We start from the raw sequence: 21,301 nt of genomic DNA, 5'->3' as shown, positions 1-21,301 counted from the left end.
GGGGTCATGACCTTCCTCGGCGCACCTTTGTCCAGGTAGGACAGCAAGTTCCTAGAAGCAACACTTCCATTTTTCTAGACTGCTCCAGAGTAAGCCTCTCGCTTCACCAGTCCCGCTCTTTCACACGTCCTTAAGTTTCCCTGACGAGGAGGAGCAGTGCCAGTCACAGGCTGGGCCCCTCGCCTCCCGCCTGAAAGGACTGCACTTCCCTTGAATGTCTCCTGCTTGTACCCTGCCTGGAGTCACATGGGACTTGAGAGATGGACAGAAGAGGCAAGGAGACACTCAAGGCCGAGTGAACACAACAGGCCATTTTTATTGGTTCAGTAAGTTCAGTCCCCCTAGGGTCTCCCCTGGGTTAGGGAGATCCTGGTCCTGAGAGTTTGGGGCACCCGCACATGGGGGTGGACGCTGGGCTGAGTCCAGAGATGAGGGCAGCTCTTCAGAAGCGCTGGGTAGGAACGGGAAAAGCAGAATTCCCATCAGGGCAGTAACAGGCTGGAAGCTGGCTTCAGGAATCTTTTCTCTTGACCTGAGGAAGAGAAGGTGTGAGGGTTACCAGGAGCCAGGAGTGCTGGGGACAGAGAGGAAGCAGGGTGTCCCACTGACAAGACGAAGAGCAGGTCTCCTCCCAACATCCAGCCATTGGGTTTTCTGGTGACCCCAGTTTCTCCTGCCCAGCACGGCTCTTCCACTCTGATCACAGAGGGGCAAGGTGTCTTCTGAGGCATGTGGGTGAACCCCTTCTTCCTCTCTGTCCACCTCTGGTCCTGGTGGGGTTTCTACGTTCCTAGGTCTGTGTTGCTGCATTTCCAGTGTCACCTCCAACCTGCCTGCCCCATCCTGGCCCCTCCTTACCATGGCCATCAGCACCAGGGTGCTGACCAGCACAGCGTACAGGGTGGCCTTCCCCAGCAGGATCTCATAGAGGAGGGTGGCAGACAGGACGCCTTGCTGATAAGACGCTGTTGGCAGGAAGGGAGAGCAGGTAGGTACCTGTGAGCTGGTATCTCTGGCCTCCTCCCGCTTTACACCTCCCCAACCAGTGTCCATGGGTTCTCTGTCTCTGGTTCCAGAGCAATGACCATGGGGATGGAGACAAGGAAGTAGAGGGCTACTCACCGGAGGTGACACCACAGTCTGAAAAAAAAAGGGGAGGGAAATGGATGAGAGCCTGCATCTTCTAAACCCGATTCAAAACTAAGTCAGTCTTTTAGTCAGCACTGACCCCCAGGCTCCGAGCAGCCTCTGATCAGAGTCCCAGCACTGCCTGTGCCAATGTGGCCACAGCATCCTCAGGGTCATGAAGGAGGCAGCACTGAAGGGGATGGGGACCCACCACTGGCACCCTGAGCTGTGCAGGCGGGCAGGGAGGGCGCCCACCAGCACAGCTGAGCTGGGCTGAGGATCTGGATCCGGGGGAGGAGTTCGCCCGAGGAGGTGCCCTGTCCACCCTCTTGCTGGGCTCCCCCGCTCTCCACTCTGCCTTCCCGCTCTCTCCCTGATCTCTCCTCTGTCGGCTCTGACTCCCTCCGGGCCGGCTCACCTGCTCTGCCCCAGGTCTCGGCGCTGATGTTCTGGGTGACGGGCTTGGCCCTGTCCTGCTCCTCCCACTGGTCCTGGTCCGTGAGCCCGTAGAACTGGACTTGGCATCGGAAGTGGTTGCGGGGGTTGTGCCAGAAGGCGGCGGTCACCCTCAGCCGGCTGCTCAGACAGTATCTGGAGTCATTCTGCGTGAGGTCCTCTTTGTAGGGCTCAGGGTCCGTGCTGACCCCAGTGGTGACCTGCTTCCTGTTCACCCACCAGGTCAGCTCCACGTGGTCGGGGTAGAAGCCTGTGGCCAGGCACACGAGCGTGGCCTTCTGGGTCCGGGAGATCTCTGCTTCCGAGGGTTCGAACACAGCCACCTTGGGCGGGTGCACCCGGCTCAGATCGTCTGGAAGGACAGGGGTGGGGGCCAGGACCGGCCTGAAAGCCGGCTGGGCATGGTAGGGGCTGTGTGTGTGAGTGTGTCTGTGTTTTCATGTATGAGTATATGAGTGTGAGAAGGAAGGGAAGGGGGCCACAGGGTTATCCTAAAATAAAGTCATGTAGCAAGATGGCTACTCCAGTGGCTCAGAGGGAATCTGTCTGCCGATGCAGGAGACGTGGGTTTCATCCCTGGGTTGGGAAGATCCCCTAGAGAATGAAATGGCAACCCACCCCAGTGTTCTTGCCTGGGAAATCCCATGGATAGAGGAGCGGGCTACAGTCCATAGGGTTGCAGAAGAGTGGGACACGACTGAGCGACTGAGCGTGCACGCAAACAGTATGGCCTGTCTGTTTGGGGGGTCACCACCCCACGCCGCTGTGCTCTGCCTCCCCCCTGCCCTGCCTGTGCCTGTACTCACCCCCTGTGTCTCCAGCCCCAAAGGTGGCCTTACAAACGGCACCATCCAACCTCTGAGCAAATTCTCTTCTCTTACGTTATTGTTTTGTTATTCAACATGGGAAGCTTATTTCTCTACTTCTCACCATCATATATGGTAGTTATTTAAGTAGAGCACCAGATGGAACATGAATAATAGGATTCGAAGCTTAGAAGTGGCTTTAGATAGTCTCTGGATGTCTCTGCATCAATTTTCCTGCTTGTGAAGGGAGAAGCCAACACCGCCTGTCTGGAGTGGGGTGGACACGACCTGATCTGTGGATGCCGAAAGCCCTGTCCTCTGCTGGGAGTGAGCCTGAGGGGTTGACCAGTAAGATGACTTGGGGATAAGGAAGTTATTTGATGGATGCGTTTTATTTTTTCAGATGGCAATGTACTGATGATATATTTTTGCGTACTCATATGAAGACAGCATTTGTCTTAGAGTGTACTCATCAGAATGGGAGGTTTTCTTTCTTTCCAGTGCTTCAGGTCAACCTAGCCATTCCTCTGCCTCCAGGTACCCCTGAGTTGCCTCAGCTCAGAGAAATTGCTGTCTCCCCTTGTTTTAAATTCAGGCATCTTCAACTTTCTTTGCCCCTTTGATTCCATGTGTTCTACTTCTCCCTGCTGGCTGGCTTCCTAAGTATGCATCTGAGGTCATCAGAGCAGTCTTGATCCAGCTAAGCCTCTGGTGTGCGGCATCCCGGAGGGCCCCAGGCGAAGGCATTCCAGTTAAAGCTCCTGCGGACTTCTCATCTGACTATCTTATTGCTTCTGGACCCTCTAAACCTTTATTTTATCCTGTTCTTTGCTTTGTATTGATTTGTTTTTGTTTGTTTCTGAGCAATTCTGTTAAAAGGAAGACATTTCATTCCAAAGAGATGTAGTTTAGCGTAGAAGATTTAAAAAAAGAGTTCTGACACTTGCTCTTTCCATGGACGTGACTTAACTTCAGGGCTGGCTTTATGGGGGTGTAAACTGTGTAGTCACACAGGACCCCGCACTTAGAAGGCCCCCCTGCTTGATATGATGTGCTGGTGTCACCACCGTGAAATTCTAAATAATTTTTTAAACAAAAGCCTTAGGTGTTCATTTTGAGGTAGCTCTGGGCTTCTTTGGTACTCATTCAGTAAAGAATCTGCCTGCAATGCAGGAGATCTGGGCTCGATCCCTTGATCAGGGAGACCCCCTGGAGAAGGGAATGGCAACCCACTCCAGCATTCTTGCCTGGAGAATTCCATGGACAGAGGAGCCTGGTGGGCTGCAGTCCATGGGGTTGCAGAGTCAGACTTGACTAAGCAGCTAGCACTTCCCTTCACTTTCTGCCTTCCATCAGGCCGAGGGGCCCTGTGCTGCACTTCCACCCTGTGACTGTACCTCTGTCGCGAGGGCTTTGCTGCCGGGCCGGAGCTGAAATGGAAACCTCCTGCCTTGTCTCTGTTGCACAGGCTCCCTCAGGCTTTCTGCCCTCAGCCTGGTTCTTCACCCTCCTGCAGAGTCTCTGCCTCTGGGGTTCTACCAGCCCTCCAGGGGCATTACCGAATTGACTCCTCTGACCCCCTCGCTTAGCAAACACTTGGAACTTACTGGGAAAATTACAGACTCGTGTTTGAGCCATATGCGATGCTCCTTGTGATATTGATGGGCGGGGCAGAAGGAAGCAGGACCTTCCGTACGTAGTGAATCACTGACTACATGGCCGCACGATGAGGAGTAAGTCAGTTTCCCCTCCCTGTTTGTGAGTCCCCGTGGGTGGGCTCACCCATGTGGGTGCACCTCTGTGTGTGTCCTGCTGGGCTTTGCTGGTGTGTGCTTGGATGTGGGCTAGAGAGCCTCAGACAGAACTCTGAAGTTTACCTGTCCTGCTCCCAGCTCACTTCTCACATATAGCCAGCCCTCCTCCCCATGCTAATCCTGCCCCTCCACTGGCACTGGGTTCCCCTGCTGCCCCAGTGACCGCCTAGGCGAGGGTCAGGGGGGAGACCATTGAGTTACAACAGGTCTGCTAGATACTCTAAGACCCTCCCCAGGCAGCTACTCCTGCCGTGTCGGCAGTGTTAGCAGTAGGTCTTGATGACTTTCAATCCGAGGGAAGGTTCCCACAGTTTCACTTGCCCAAGGTCATCAGATCATTAAAGGACCAGGGCTTGGGACCCAGGTGCACCTGTTCTGAAGCCTCCTGCTCTTCACCCTGGCTGATCACAGGAACCCAGCTGTCACCAGGAACAAACACTTCGAAAGGAGCCCCACTGGCTCCAACCTAACCCGTCTAACTACAGACACCCTTGCTGTGATCACATCATCCAGTAAACACACTACTGAGGAGTCGTTCCCCTCTGGAAGCTCAGTGTTTCCATCACCAGGTGACATTGAAGATCCCTTTCCAGCGCTAAGATCTCCTTGGCAATGTTCCTGGTCTCAGCAGGAAAATATGTCTATTTGAATGTAGTTCCTGCACCATCTGGCTGTTTAACCTAGAAGACCTGGTGTAAGGAGGGGAATTTCAGGCTGGGTGGCGGGGGCGGGGTGGTGGTGGTGGTGAGGGGGCTCCATTTGGGGAGTAAATGCCCCCAGTGGCCCAGGTTCCCACCCAGCCCGCGTGTGCTGTACACACAGCCTGGCCGGCAGGGGTCTGGACTTAGGAAGAGGTTTCGAAACCTAAATTTAAATCCAAACTTTCAAACAGTAAATCAACTAACCCCACCCTTTTGGATTCTTTCCCTCGCTGCCTCGTGTTTATCTGTCTCTTTCAAGTCTCTGTTCCATTTTCCTCCATCCTTTTCCTCCTGGGCCTTTCAGTGGAAGCTTGCATCTCTTCCTGCCTGGAGCCAGCTCTGCCTGTTCCTGGCCCCCACCCCCAGCTCATTTTCCCCTTTACAGCTGTTTCACCCATTTCTACCCTCCCCTCAGCCCAGATCGCCATCCTCAGTCTTTCTCGCCAATCAAGCAGCTCTCAGAGTCCTAATAAATTCTCTTTTTCGCCATGGTTCACCAGGTCCCTAATATCTCAGGGAAAAAAACAAAAAGACCAAAGCCCCCCTTGCCCCACCTCTCTGTTCCAGGACTATGAGAACCCAAGTCCTGGCCCCTCATCCCTTGCAAAGCTGACTCCACAGGTGGACAACGTAGCCACACGCTCCAGCCCACCCCACCCATCTCCCGGGACAAGAGGGGCCGCGAATAGAAGGCAGGGAAGCGTTCAGATCTCACCTGTGACCGTGAGCCTGGTGCCGGCGCCGAAATACCGCTCACTGGCTCACAGAGTCCCAGCCCCGAAAGCAAACCCCTCAGAGCGTCACTGCTCGCCCTCCGGGTCCCAGAGCCCGGCTCCAGGGCAGGGGAAGGACTAAGCGCCCGGATCCGACCCGCCCTGACCCCGCCGCCCGCGGCCAGCGCGCGGAGTCTCACCCACCGCGGCCAGCCCGCTAACGGCCTCATAGGTCAGGGCGGCGCCGGGGCGCCCCACAAAGAATCGAGGCGCGCCGCCCGCACTCACCTAGCACCAGGAGCCGCGTGCCCGGCCCGAAGTACTGCGTCTCTGAGTCACGGCCCCCCAGCCCCGCGCAAAAACCCGCCGCTCATCCCCCGGGTCCCCAGAGGCGTCCCCGCTCACCTAGCACCGACAGCCGAGTGCCCGCGCCGAAGTACTGAGTGCTTTGGCTCACAGCCCGGGGACCCGGGACAAAAACCAGCGCTGCCCTTCTCTGATGCCTAGACTCGGCCCAGGTCCCCACCGACCCTGAGCGCCGCCTCGAAGGGAGATGGCAGCCGCCCGCCTCTCTGCATCCCACCCGAGGGAACACTCAGACACTCCAGCTGCCCTCCTTACCCAGCACAGTCAGCTTGGAACCAGCTCCAAAGTACAGCTGCGCGGCGTTCACACAGCCCTGGGAACCCAGGCGCAAACTTTCCCTTCTCGGAGAGCAGCCGGAGAGGCTCCAGCGCCCACTCTCCCAAAGCCAGGGTTGGGGGGGATCATCTAGTCTGGGCATTCCACCCTCCCTCCCCCTGGAGAAGCATTCTTACCTAGTACGGTGAGCCTGGTCCCTGACCCGAAGTGCAGCTCATCATAGGAGCACAGTGGGAAGGGGCTGCCAAGAATTCCTCCCTCTTCCCCTCCTCCCCTGGAACAGTCTGGGGCCACCCTCCTTCTCCTCCCTGGCTTCTCTCTCCCGACCTCACTCCAGAACTAGTGGACAGGTGGTCTGGACATGAGGTCACCCCCAATTTTGCAGAGAATGAGCTTGACTTGGGGGCTGACATGGTTGTGAAATTGGAAGAGGCACTAGGGGTGAAGATTTTGGTGGACTGGGAAGTGTTTCAGGCTAGACCCTGCTTCCTACTATTTCTGGGACCGCAACCTCCCTGGCCTTAGTTTCTCCATCTGAAAAATGGGGTAATATCTTCCCCAGGGGGCTGTTGTGAGTGCTTAACAAATAACACAACTGCAAATACTTTGTCCAAGATCAAGTTTTGTGAAGATCCCACTCTGACGGCTTGATTCTTCGTGTTCCTTGGAAGCTGAGTGTGGCGCAGGGAGAGGCAGAGGTGATCAGAGTCCAGGTCCCTGCAAGGTCACAGAGGGACCTGCCCCAGGGACTTCTCCCAGCCACTCTCCCCATCTTAAACTGGGAGCTAGGTTCTGGGTGGGCTGAGTCTATTTTCTGAGGCAGGGCTTTTTGTAAAAGCACTTCCTCTAACTGAATCATTGTGCCCACCCCCCCAGCCCCCACAATGTTACACTGTGATACAAAAATGTCCTCTCCTCTGGTGCCCCTCCTCCAACCACTGCGCAGAGGCAGGAAGTGCAGGTGGCAGAGGCTGGTCTGATTGAGTGGGGTGAGAGGTGACAGAGTCAGGGCACACTGAGAGTGGGGAGGCGCCTGGGGAAGGGCAGGGTGCTAGTGGTGGGGGCGGGGGGCAGAGAGGCCCCTCCTGGAACAGATGCCACCCTGAGGAGCTCCCCTATGTCATCAGGGCTCCCCTCTGGGACTCTCTTTGCTCACCTGTGCAGACTGGCATTTATAGAGAGGTGGGTGGGAGGACCATCCACAGAGGTGATGTCAGCTCAGGGCGGGAGGACTCGCAGCTCTGCGCTTGCCCTTGGCTTCCTGGATGGCCTGACTCCTCTCCCTAGTGCACAGATGCTCAGTGCGTCTGCTGTATGCCCGCCTCATGCTGGGCGAGGATAGAGTCCACTCTCCCAGCGGGAAGCCCCAGCCTGCCTCTACAGACTTAGGACTGCCATCTCTGAACCTCGCAGCCAGCTGAGTGCAAGGACCTGAGTGCTGAGTGCGAGGTCCCTGACCCTGTGCTTCCCTGTCCCATTCATACCTCTGACTCATGACCTCTCTCCCACAGGGATCACTGAGACCAGCTCTTCTGTGAAGTCTGCCACCTTCCCAGACTCTCCGCTGATGGTCCCAGTCAGAAACTCAGTGCTAGCCTCTGCCTGCATTATAGTAACTCACATTGCTTGTATATTAACTCTTTCTATCCATGAGTTATCCCCTAATGAACAGGGAAGATTCTTGAGGACTGTGAGTTGGATATCTTTATTTTCTTGGAAGTTAACAGCAAACATTGCAATGATATGTGCTTAGCAAGTTGTTGGCTATTCGGATGCATACATATACAGAGACATATGTGTATATGCATGTGGTTGTATATGAGAGACCCATGTTAGAATGCACGCATGTGTTGCCATAGAGAAGGCTGTGTGTTGCAGGGCTGGGAGAGGGAGGGTCGCTGTCTGTCTCAAGCGGGCCTGAGGGTGATATCTGCCCCTGAACTGGGTCACTGTGGGTGAACTCACTGACTCATTCATTGATTCCCAGATGATTTAATGGATGCATACACTGAACATGGCTTCCCATGTGGCTCAGATGGTAAAGAATCTGCCTGCAATGCAGGAGACCTGGGTTCCATCCCTGGGTCAAGAAGATCCCCTGGGAACGGTAATGGCAAGCCACTCCAGTATTCTTGCCTGGAAAATCCCATGGACAGAGGAGCCTGGCAGGTGGCAGTCCATGGGGTCGCAAAGACTGAGGAACTCACACACACACACACTGAATTAAGGTACTATGCCACATCCCATGGCTACTGTAACAAAACACAACTTTGCCATCATGGAGTAACCTTCAAGTAGAGGTGTCAGACAAGAAAAGGGGTAGTTTCCGTCAAGTGTGGTCAGTGGTAGGAAGAAGGTGGGCACGGGGCACTGTGACAGCAACATACACGGTACGTTTCATCCCGCATCATGGGGGTGGCGTAAGAGGCACAGAGGCTTCTTATGCGGAAGATATCACTGGTAAATCTTCAAGGATCAGTAGGAGCTTACATATTTGTCATTCCAGGTAGAGGAGTGTAAGATGACCTGCAAGCTAGTGGCTCAAGGGGTCCAGGGTGACAGGAGTGAGGGTGAGTGTAGACAGACAGAGGACAACGGTGGATCTTTTATGCCATTTTGAGGGCTCTGGGTTACGTCACCATGGTGACCATCTGACAATAAAGAGCTTTGGAAGGATTTCTAGAAACAGCAAGAGGGCTGATCCTTGGTTTTAGGGAACTTTATTTTCCATCCTCCGAGGACTCATCAGGGGACATTTTCTCATCTACCTAATTCACTTGAGTGAAATTTCTAACTGGCTTTACAACTTAAACTAGAAGACACATTTGCTACTGAGAACAGAGTCCCAAGCCAGTGACTTTCTTCTCTCCTGGAAACACTCCTTGGTGGTGAAGGAAGCTGAGTGGTGAATGCCCTTGGGGAGGCTGCGTGGGTGACACAAATGACCTTGAGCTTCGTTGTCATGAGGTCGTGACCACTTGGCAGGTAGACACACCTGGGCAGGTCAGCTCTACCTCAGAGCACCTTGATTAAGTAGGACAGAAAATTCCTAGAGTTAACATCAGCATTTTTCTAGACTGCTCCAGAGTAAGCCTCTCCCTTCACCAGTTCTGCCCTTTCACACGTCCTTAAGTTTCCCTGACGAGGAGGAGCAGTGCCAGTCACAGGCTGGGCCCCTCACCTCCCACCTGAAAGGACTGCACTTCCCTGAATGTCTCCTGCTTGTACCCTGCCTGGAGTCACGTGGGACTTGAGAGATGGACAGAAGAGGCGAGGAGACACTCAAGGCCGAGTGAACACAACAGGCCATTTTTATTGGTTCAGTAAGTTCAGTCCCCCTAGGGTTCTCCTGGGTTAGGGAGATCCTGGTCCTGAGAGTTTGGGGCACCCGCACATGGGGGTGGACGCTGGGCTGAGTCCAGAGATGAGGGCAGCTCTTCAGAAGCGCTGGGTAGGAAAGGGAAAAGCAGAATTTCCATCAGGGCAGTAACAGGCTGGAAGCTGGCTTCAGGAATCTTTTCTCTTGACCTGAGGAAGAGAAGGTGTGAGGGTTACCAGGAGCCAGAAGTGCTGGGGACAGAGAGGAAGCAGGGTGTCCCACTGACAAGACGAAGAGCAGGTCTCCTCCCAACATCCAGCCATTGGGTTTTCTGGTGACCCCAGTTTCTCCTGCCCAGCACGGCTCTTCCACTCTGATCACAGAGGGGCAAGGTGTGGGTGAACCCTTTTTTCCTCTCTGCCCGCCTCTGGTCCTGGTGGGGTCTTTACGTTCCTAGGTCTGTGTTGTTGCATTTCCAGTGTCACCTCCAACCTGCCTGCCCCATCCTGGCCCCTCCTTACCATGGCCATCAGCACCAGGGCGCTGACCAGCACAGCGTACAGGGTGGCCTTCCCCAGCAGGATCTCATAGAGGAGGGTGGCAGACAGGACGCCTTGCTGATAAGACGCTGTTGGCAGGAAGGGAGAGCAGCTAGGTACCTGTGAGCTGGTCATCTGTGGCCTCCTTCCCTCATAGCCCCCACCAGGGTCCATGGGTTTTGCATTCTCTGATTCCAGAGCAAAGATAATAGGAGATAGGGACATAGGAGGAGAAGGCCACTTACCAGAGGTGACGCCACAGTCTGAAAGAAAAAAGAAGGAGGGAAATGGATGAGAGCCTGCATCTTCTAAAGCAGATTCAAAGCTAAGCCAGCCTTCCTCAGTCCAATAGCTGGCAAGATGCTAAATCTTGCAACAACCGCGTGAACTTAGGAGTGGATCTTACCCCAGCTGAGCCTTCAGATAAGACTCCAGCTTTGGCTGACATCTGATTGTAGCATCTTGAGATAAACGAGCCAGCTAAGCTATGCCCAGATTCCTGATACATTAAAACTAGGCAATCATAAATATGTGATACTTTGAGATGCTTAAAACAAAACAAATAAATGAAAAAGACCTACTAAGCTAGCTTTTAGTCAGCGCTGACCCCCAGGCTCCGAGCAGCCTCTGATCAGAGTCCCAGCACTGCCTGTGCCAATGTGGCCACAGCATCCTCAGGGTCATGAAGGAGGCAGCACTGAAGGGGATGGGGACCCACCACTGGCACCCTGAGCTGTGCAGGCGGGCAGGGAGGGCGCCCACCAGCACAGCTGAGCTGGGCTGAGGATCTGGATCCGGGGGAGGAGTTTGCCCGAGGAGGTGCCCTGTCCACCCTCTTGCTGGGCTCCCCCCGCCCCCCAGCCCTTCACCCTGTGTGCAGCCTTCCCGCTCTCTCCCTGATCTCTCCTCTGTCGGCTCTGACTCCCTCCGGGCCGGCTCACCTGCTCTGCCCCAGGTCTCGGCGCTGATGTTCTGGGTGACGGGCTTGGCCCTGTCCTGCTCCTCCCACTGGTCCTGGTCCGTGAGCCCGTAGAACTGGACTTGGCATCGGAAGTGGTTGCGAGGGTTGTGCCAGAAGGTGGCGGTCACCCTCAGCCGGCTGCTCAGGCAGTATCTGGAGTCATTCTGCGTGAGGTCCTCTTTGTAGGGCTCAGGGTCCGTGCTGACCCCAGTGGTGACCTGCTTCCTGTTCACCCACCAGGTCAGCTCCACGTGGTCGGGGTAGAAGCCCGTGGCCAGGCACACGAGCGTGGCCTTCTGGGTCCGGGAGATCTCTGCTTCCGAGGGTTCGAACACAGCCACCTTGGGCGGGTGCACCCGGCTCAGATCGTCTGGAAGGACAGGGGTGGGGGCCAGGACCGGCCTGAGAGCCAGCTGGGCATGGGAGGGGCTGTGTGTGTGTGAATCGGGGGCAACAAGGAAAGGGGCCACAGCATCATCATAAAATTATATAGCAGGAGGTTCTGTTTGTTTAGGGGTCACCATCCCAATCTCCTGCTATCAGTCACCCTCAACTTTGCCCCTTCTTTCTCGGTTGCCCCGTGGATACACACTACTGACCGCCTCCTGCCTCTCCCTAAGGCGGCATCACAGCCCGAGTTTCCTGGCTTTGTGTGAAACGCCTCATTCTTGCAGCCATGTAGGATGACCCATTAAGTGAGTGTGTCTGTTTTCTTCCTAGCTCTAATCCCTCTTTGGTGTATGACTACCTGATTTTCAGACCTGGAAGTAATTATAGGAGAGCTGAATAAGCCTGGATTTTTCCTAACAATATGACCTGGAAACCAGACTGACTGCATCTAAGAATTGTTTTTCTGTTTTCGCAGGGAGTATGTGATTACCTGTTTGAGCGACAACACATATGAATTAGAACTAGCCATTCTTCCCTGGCATTTCCCAGGTTCAATGGTAAAGAGCGTGCCGGCCGATGCAGGAGACGAAGAGACGTGAATCGATCCCTGAGTGGGCAAGATCCCTGGAGGAGGAAATGGCAACCCACCCCAGTATTCTTGCCTGGAAAATCTCATGGACAGAGGAGCCTGGCAGGCTACAGTCCGTAGGGTTGCATAGAGTCAGACACAACTGAAGTGACTTAGCATGCATACATATTCTTCCCTAGAAAAGATACTTTTCCTGTTATAGCTGACATGCTTTTCTCTATATTATACTGAACCTGCCTTTTGTTTTGATTTTACATGTAACCCGCTTTGTGCAGCCTATGTACCTTTGGCTAATATCCTGTCTGATGTTTCAAACTGACTCCTACACGGGCGCTGGGTTGTGTGGGAGCTTGCCCAGGATGGTTGGAACCCCATGAAAGAAAGTGTTCTGAGGTTGAGCCCTATCTTATTTCCAATGTCCAGCAAACCTCCCTACCAACTTTGGAATCCTAGTTCCAGTCACGCATTATATTCAAAGCAGCACAGGCGTTGAAATGAACAAACGCCAAAGTCCGAAGGCCCTTTCACATGCTTGACAGATGGGAGAGAATTTCTGAATTTGTTGGAAGGCAGGCCCTCGTGTGAGGATGTGGAGGAGTAAAGTAAAACCAAAAAACTCGTCTACCTTTCAAGCACCCTCCATGTTGCCAACACTGAGACCTCTGTTTAGCTCTGTTCTGGGAGCGAGTTTGTGGAGCAGAAATGTGGCAAACCCAGAGGTCTCCACTTTATCCAAGTTCAGGGAATGTTTCTATTGAGAAAACTGAGCCCCGGTTTGGAACAAGACAGTCTGACACAGTGAGGTTCAACCGGAATGAAAGGGTTGGCGACATCCTCTGAGTCCTCTACAAAGGATTTGCACACGATCTGTTGTCGATGTTCAGTCATATCCGACTCTTTGTGACCCAACAGACTGCAGCACGCCAGGCTTCCCTGTCCTTAGCTCTCTTCCAGTTTGCTCAGACTGATGTCCATTGAGTCAGTCAGTGATGCCATCCAACCATCTCATCCTCTGTCATCCCCTTCTCCCCCTCCATAAGGATTTAGTCCCTTACAATTTCAGAACTCCAAGAGACCACCATTGTCATCTCTGTTTTATACTTACATCTCAGAGGGCCTGAACCAGTTTAGATCACTTTGCAAATTGCACGAGAGCCCCTCTTCCCCCAGAATTCATGCATTTTGAATCCCGATGATCTGTACTTTCCAATTTCCATCACGCTCCCTGGCACGTGCTCCCCTCTGCAGGGTAAAGCCTGCTCGGTGACCCATCCCTCTAGCCGTGTCTACAACTCCAGCCCAGACCCACCTCACCCTTGCCTGCTTCCTCCCGAGGGTGGTGATGGTGTGTTAGTGTTTAATCATGAGCCACTGACTCCATTATCTCAGCACAGATCCTGAGGCTTGATAACAATGGGGTCTCCAACCTATTTCTCCTCCTTCCACCTTGTCTCTTGCTAAAAGGGTGTAAGTTTCCAGTTGTAACAGCTTGTTCAGACTTACCTCTGACCCCCACCAAGAGCAGTGCTCCCCAGGGACACTCCTGCAAGCTCAAGTGGTGCTGTGACCTGGACCTCTGCCCTCAGGGCTCAGGAGCCCCCCTCAGACCAGCTCAGTCTCACCAAGCTGCTCCCTCACTGCCTCCTGGCTTCTTAAACCAGCTCAGGACGACACACACGGCTTTTGGAGACTGCTGGAGGCAGAGAAAGGATGAAGGACAGACAAGGACAGACGAAGGACAAGGAAAGCAAGGACAGCGCTCTGAGCTGGAGGGAGGTCCTAGGGGTAAGTTTTAACATAGAAGACAGAGCTATTCGCCAAAAGGGGGTCAACAGTGCAGGATCAGAGTTAGAATGGGGGTGGGAATGGAGACGATCAGATAAGAGAGGGAAAGCAAAACAGCACCCCTGCCAAAGCGGGAGCGACAGAGGAGTCCCGGAGAAGGAGGAGAAGAGCGAGACCAGGCTGGAGACAAAGCACAGCTCCTGGGAGCCCTGGGCCGGGGCCGCCTCAGACACAGTGCAGCAAGCTGACCCCCACACCCTTGCACCCCGCTTCCCGCCCGATACCTGTCACGGTGAGCTTGGTGCCGATCCCAAAGTGGAGGGGCGAATTATAGGCCCACAGCTGCAGGTGGCTGTGGCGAAACCCCCAGAAACCTCAGGCCGGGCAAAAGTCTGAGGTCCTCGGGAGCGGGAATGGCCATTTTTTTCCCTGCCGGTGTTCATGGCGCTGGACCAAAGGGATGCCGCTAGGAGAAAGGCCAAAGCACACTCTGGGGAAAGCGGGAAAAGAGGAAGAAACTTCAGAGGGGCCGATCCATGCGTGTAAGAAGGAGGGGTGAGCTTGGAGGGGTGAGCTTAGAGGTGTGAGGAGGCAGCTTGTGGGCAGAAGACTCAGAGGAGAAACAGAGGCATCAACCAAGCTGCCTCTAAAGTGAGGGCAGGGGGCTTCCCTGATCCAGGGCTTAAGAGTCTGCCTGCCAATGATGGGGACACAAGTTTGATCTCTGGTTGGGGAAGATCCCCTATGCTGCGGGGCAACTAAACCCCTGCGCCACAGCTACTGAGCCCAAATGCCTAGAGCCGGGGCTCCACAAGGAGAGAAGCCACTGCAATGAGAAGCCCGCACACCACAGCTAGAGAGTAGGCGCTGCTGTCTGCAGCTAGAGGAAAGCCCGCATAGCAACCGTGACCCAGCACAGCCACAAATAAGTAAGATTAACATTTAAAAAAAAGAGAGAGAGATGGCAGACCCAGCTCCTCGGAAACCCCACGGGGATCAGAGTTTAGTTGACCCCCTTCCATCAGGACAGGAGGAGAGACAGACACTCCAGTCCCAGAGACAGTGACCCTGCCTCCCGGGTCCTGCGTCCTACCCAGGACGGCGAGCCGGGTCCCGTGTCCAAAGTGCTGTGCCTGGTCGCTCCACAGCACAATGCGGGTGTGGCAAACCCCAGAGTGGCTGATAACACGGGCCCTTCCTTCCAGAGATGACCTTCCCCCCAGAACTTCTAGCACCTTCTGCTCTGCTCACCCATACCCTCAGCCTTTTCTCCACTGTGTTCTCAGTCCTGGCCTTCTCTAAGGGGAACTTCTACAACTCCAGCCTCACAGCACACCATCCCCAGGGAAGACCTGTACTCACCCAAGACGGAAAGCTTCGTCCCATTGCCGAAATAGAGTCTTTCATTAGTCACACAACCCTGAAGCCTGGTAGGGAAACTCGCCTGCACCTCCCAATCCTTCCTCCCCCGGTTCACCTGCGGCTCTCCTGTTCCTTTCCTTAGCAGAACTTTAACTCCCGGGGGTGGAGGGGGTTTACAGCCATACAGTGTGTGACTCCCCACCCGCCTCTCCTGTCTCCATCTCCTTTCTGCATGCGGCAGAAAAATGGCAGGACTGACAGCTCCGGGGCCAGAGGTTCTCCCGTCCACCCTGGCGTCGATGGGTATCCTCCAAGGAGACAGGAGATGGGCAAGGTGACCCATTTCTAGTTGAGATTACTTGCCTCCCGGTAGGGAAACCAGGCTTAGCCGAGCCCGCCCATGAAATTACTGGAGATGGAGGCTGCCCGCCTCATCAGGACAAAAACTCACCAAGACAGGAATTCAGATCTTTCTGATAAACACACGCACTTTAACCTAGGCACCCAAGACGGAGGCTCCATCTGTTCTCTGCCCCTCCCTGCAGGTTCCCAGCCCTCCAGTCCTGGCTGGCTTATCTACAACAGTGAGCCGTCTTCCCTCCCCCCTCAAAAAGTAGAAGTCTCCAAAGCCAAGCCTCCAGGATTCACTTCAAAACCTCTCCTCCTCAGCTGAGCACAGCCGGGATTCGGGGAGAGGCTGGGGCATTCAAGGATCTCTTCCCTCCCAAAGACACCAGCCCACTTCAAACACCCCGCATAGCCTTCCAGAGCTTTCCAGGAACCCCGGACCCCGGAAGCTGGGCCATCCCTTTCTTCCTATGTTCCCTGGGAGGGAGTGCTCCCTCATGGTACCCACATGGAGACCCCGGCCTTACCTACAACTGTCAGCTTGGTCCCTGGGCCAAAGTGATAGTCATAACACATCAGAACACAGCCACCCTACAACGCACACCTGGGACCCACCCTCCCCTCCGAGGGGCCAGGAAAGGCCCGGACTGTGTCTTACCTACAACCGTGAGCCTGGTGCCTTTTCCAAAGAAAACCTCAGTGTTCACACAGTGAAGCGGAGCAAGGAGGAAAGCAATTAGAGGCGGGCAGAGCGGACAGGATCTGCGTTGGTGTCTGGTGGACTCTGGGACTGGGAGTCCTCTCCTGTGCTTTATGGATATTGCACGAAAGAATATTTTTGACTCTTGACTCTTGGGGCCTCGGAGCATGGGCAGAGTCCATCCACAAGGCCCTGTGCCCCTGTTTTGATTCTTCCTGAGGGTTCATCACAGGGATGTGGGCTTGGGGAGGTGGGCAGGGTCCCAGACACCCGTGAGCATCCATGGGGGGGTGGGTGCTGGCATAGTGCTGACTTTTGTTTCATAGAGCGAGTCACCTCCCACGCACCTTCCCATTGACCTTGCCCTGGGCAGGGAGCGAGTAGTGCAGGAGTGGGATAAAGGGTCTCCCTGAGTCCTTCATCCATGAGGCCACAGAAGCATCTTCTTACATCTGGCCTTTCTGCCTCGAAGCTTCAGCTCTGATCCAGACCTGCCCTGCTCTGTGGTTTTGGCTTGACAGATAAATGGTGGGGGGAGGTGGAGGCCTTCCAACCCAAGCCACCCTTGGGCCTGTGACCCAGGAGAAGAGCGAAAGACGGTGGGCACTGGGACAGGCAGAAAGGTTTTTGTAAAGGATTCCCATAAGGTTGAATCACCGTGGCCCCCCTGTCCCCACAACGTTACAGCTTTATACAAAAACGGCCCCTCCCATGGGCCCGCCCCTCGGAGAGGGAGTCTGGGAGGATCCACCAGAGAGTTGCCCCTCTGAGGACATTGGAGGGTGAGGAGGTGACATCAGCACTCTGGGTGCGTGGTGCAGGGCGGCGGGGGTGGGGGGCGGGGGGGCAGGTACAGACAAGGCCGGGGGCTCCCTCCTCACCTCGTGCCCTTTCTTCAGGACCTTCTCTGCTCCTCCGAGCTGTGTGCCTTTGTGTCAGGGCTGGTTTCCCCGGCATCCGCTCCTCTGCAGGCTGTCGTCATAGTAGCAGCCCCTTTTATCCCTGGCCTACCCCTGACGTCAGGCACCCAGAAATCACACCTTTTATCTGAGAACGGGGTCCCGCAGAATCCAGACTCTGCCCCTTCGGCCCAACTCTGAACCTCCAGGGTGGTCCAGAGAACAGGCCACCAGGTACACAGAGGAAGAGCTTTCCCAGGGGTAAAGTCATAGCTGAGAGCTGTATTTCTTTTCTTTTTTTGCATTCACTTTAAAACATGTTTAAGAGACAATTGGAGGATAATTGCTTGACAGTGTTGTGTTATGTCTGCTGTACAGCAACGTGGATCAGCTATAGCTCAGCTCGGGGCGCTGCAGAGACCGTGAGGGTGCGATGGGGGTGGTGGGAGAGCTGTGTGTCTAATCAGTGTGAGTGAGGGGGAACCACCTGTGTCGTCGGCTGCCTCACTTCTCACTGCAGACTTCAGACAGCAGGGTTCGGTGAAGGGCTTTCCGGGAAACCGAGGCGGAGAACGGGGTGAATACAGCCTCGGGGATGTTGGACGTTTAAATGCAATCGCTTGATCGCGTGATCATACTCAAGGTCTTCTTCCTCTTTTTCCCTAAAGGGCAGAAACATTTTAAATTTTTGCCAGATCTTTGATTTTCCCTGAACAAGATGACCTTGAAATTGAAACTCCAGTTGAGTAGCCTTGATCTCATTTCACTAGATGGCGCTTCCTTTTGTGGCCTTTAAGACTATGACTCAATGTCTAGAAGCAAAAAAGACAAACTTGACCACATAATGACAACACACTTGCAGGGGGAACATACATAGAATCAAAGATAAATGACAATATGGGGAAAGAATTGCAATTCTCATCATGAGGGCTGATCTCAGGAGGATGAACTTCTAGAAATCAATAAAAAATAATCCAGCGGTGAGATAAAAATGAGAAGGTTCCAAAGAAAAGATCCAAATGGTGCTTAACCATAGGGGGGAAAAAAAATCTTGCCATGATAAATGCAAACTAAAATGGCATTGAAATGTCAGTTTTCACCAATTTGATGACATGAATGGTGGAAGGCCATTCTATCACTGGGCTTCGCAGGTGGCGCTAATGGTAAAAGAACCCTCCTGCCCATGCAGGAAGCAAAAAAGACACGGGTTGGATCCCTGGGTCGGGAAGATCCCCTGGAGAAGGGCATGCCAGCCCACTCCAGTATTCTTGCCTGGAGGATCCCAAGGGCAGAGGAGCCTGGCAGGCCTATAGTCTATAGGGTCACAAGGAGTTAGACACGACTGAAGCAACTTAGCATGCTCTGACATGCTAAATAATACAACTCTTAATGGGAGCAATTTGAAACTATCTATAAATATTATGACACGACTTAGTGACTAATACCACCATCACCATAAATAATACAAATGTTCTTACTTTTTCACCCAGGAATTCCACCTTTGGGAGTGTATCCTGTAATTATTTTTGCATACAAATGAAAACAAGTGTGTAAAATATTTACATTATTTGGAATAGCAAAGGATTGGGAAAAGCTCAAGTACCCATCAGTAAAGGATTGGGTGAATAAATTGTGACACATTCACAAAACAGAATATTATTCAATGCTAATAATGAATGAAAGTGCTTTATACTGCTATGGAAAGCTTTCTAATGTATACTGTTAACTGGATTAAAAACAAGCAGTAGAATAAGGTTTCAATATGCCACCTTTGTCTAACAAAGGGGAAAAATAAGAATTATACTTCTGTGTGTTTGATGCTACATGAAGAAATACTGGAATTTTACAAAAGAGATGGGTAGAAGTGATTACCTGTTAAGAATAAATGGAGGAGACAGAAGCGGAGTATAAGTAAAATTGACATTTCTCAGGGTCAACTTTGTAGTGTTGATTTTTGAGCCATAGATAGTAATTTTATTTTAAATGGGTAATAGAGCTATTATCTATTTTATGTTAAAGTATCACTGACTCGATGGATGTGAGTCTGAGTGAACTCCAGGAGTTGGTGATGGACAGGGAGGCCTGGTGTGCTGCGATTCACGGGGTCGCAAAGAGTCGGACCCGACTGAGCGACTGAACTGGACTGAAAACAATAAAATTTTAAAAGAAAACAACAAAATACTACTTTAAGTGATATTTTGAAATCTACCAACGTAAAAAAAAAAAACCACTTGTTTCATTTACAAAGTGATTTTTTTCAAAGAAGAACAGTTTATATAAGAAGCTGTTTCATGGTATTGAATTTGCTGAATGAATCTCCAGTCACCTAGGAGCCTGGTGAGAAACACATATTTCTGAGTAATCCCCAGGATGTTCAGAGTTTATTAATTTGTATTTAAATAAACAATTAGGCACAAAATTGCCCTGGGTATTTACACTTCAGTAATTTACTCCCTAAGTTAGAGTTTCCTTTTGACCTGGGGACTCTCATGCCAACTTAAACTTAAAAAGAATACCACCCTGCCTTGGCTCCACAACCACCTTTTGTTTTCATGGGGATTGTCTCAACTTTGTCACACTGTTAGTAGCTCAAGTGCCCACGAAGCTTTTTGTTTGGTGAAAGGAGTTTAGACAGGTCAGGCAGGTGCCACGTGAAGCCTTTCTTCATCTTCGACAGCAGGGGGCAGCCTTTCCTCATTTTTTGGTTCGACTTAACCAGCTGCACTCAGTGTGGCCACTTGAGGGGGCAAGAAGAAAGTCATAGTGCTCGGGACCCAAGGGAAAGCTTCCTGGTTACCTGTGTGCCTTTCTCAAGGTGGGTGTTGGGATATAGGGAGGAGACCCGCAAATAATATCTATGTGTAATTTTTTTAAACTTTTGCACGTGAATTGACCCATTTTAACCCAAACTTTGTCTCCTAATTTCCCAGATGTTACTGAAGTCTGGAGAGGCTAAAGGGTCCCCCAAAGTGGCAGGAGACAAGGAGAAAGGGCTGGAACCAGAACTCCGGCCTCCTCATTTAAGATCTGGGACTCTCCTAGGTGCTGCTCCTGAGCCCTGGGGCCCTACTCCTCAGGGAATCTCACCTCCAGTAGCCAGACTGAGAGCTCCCTCCCATGCCCTCTGCTTCAAACCTTGGGCAAGTTACTGGATTTTTTTAAAAACTCCAGTCTCCTTAACTGCCTGCAATGAAGGAGACTCGGGTTCCCTGGGTAAGGAAGATCCCCTTGAGAAGGGAATGGTTACCCACTCCAGTATCCTGCCTAGAGAATTCCATGGACAGAGGAGCCTGGTGGGCTACAGTCCATGGGGTTGCAAAGAGTCAGACACGACCGAGCAACTAACACTAACACTCTTCAACTGTAAAATGGGAATGATGATGATAAAATAAGACCTACCTTATGGAGCTCTTGTGAGACATAAATAATACTCCTAAAGGTTTATTGGGCTTCCCAGGTGGTGTTAGTGATAGAGAATCCACCTGCTAATTCAAGAGATATAAGAGACTTGGGTTGGATCCGTGGGTTGGGAAGATCCCCTGAAGGAGGGCATGGCAATCCATTCCAGTATTCTTGCCTGGAGAAACCCATGGACAGAGCAGCCTGGTGGCCTATAGTCCATGGGGTCGTAAAGTGTTGGACACGACTGAGCAAATGAACAGCAAAAGGTTTATTGGGCTTCCCAGGTGGCGCTAGTGGTAAAGAACTTGCCTGCCAACGCAGGAAACGTAAGAGACATGGGTTTGGTCCCTGGGTTGGGAAGATCCCCTGGAGGAGGGCATGGCAACCCACTCCAGTATTCTTGCCTGGAGAATCCCATGGACAGAGGAGCCTGGCAGGCTACAGTCCATGGGGTCGAAAAGAGCTGGACACTACTGAAGTGCGTTAGCATGCACACATGCAAAAACGTTTGTCATATGCCTGCATACAGTTAGCCAAGGCGTTGGTGACTGCTGTTTTCACAGACAACACTGGGCTAGGGCTCTCTCTACCACACTGGTTCCCAAGCTCTGACATCCACCAGGATGCCTTGGAAGTCTTGTTAAAGGCAAGCTGCTGGGCTCCGTCTAAGAATTCCTGACTTGGTAGGTCTGGGGTGAAGCCTAAGAATTTGCATTCCTCCTAAATTCCCAGGTGATTCTGGTCCTG

The 21,301-nt window shown here is 52.9% G+C and overlaps 2 gene segments (V, D, J or C); both read right to left on the bottom strand.

Moving 5' to 3' along the window:
* Positions 1-420: 420 nt before the first annotated feature.
* LOC138079744 (T cell receptor beta constant 1-like) lies at positions 421-8,902 on the bottom strand. The segment is given in 8 exon segments: positions 421-532; positions 859-965; positions 1,123-1,140; positions 1,547-1,936; positions 5,907-5,987; positions 6,240-6,322; positions 8,655-8,726; positions 8,895-8,902. Coding segments are annotated over 8 exon segments (780 nt in total).
* Positions 8,903-9,676: 774 nt separating this feature from the next.
* LOC138080030 (T cell receptor beta constant 1-like) overlaps positions 9,677-21,301 on the bottom strand; it is a 182,497-nt gene continuing 170,872 nt past the window's right edge. The window contains 5 exon segments of the C gene segment in view: positions 9,677-9,788; positions 10,101-10,207; positions 10,364-10,381; positions 11,060-11,449; positions 16,081-16,144. Of these exon segments, the coding sequence occupies positions 9,768-9,788; positions 10,101-10,207; positions 10,364-10,381; positions 11,060-11,449; positions 16,081-16,144 (600 nt within the window).

Source organism: Capricornis sumatraensis, chromosome 5 (genome assembly GCF_032405125.1).
Source record: "Capricornis sumatraensis isolate serow.1 chromosome 5, serow.2, whole genome shotgun sequence".
Taxonomy (NCBI): Eukaryota; Metazoa; Chordata; class Mammalia; order Artiodactyla; family Bovidae; genus Capricornis; species Capricornis sumatraensis.
Note: the sequence above shows the minus strand (reverse complement) of the source record. Positions and strands in the feature narration are given on the sequence as shown.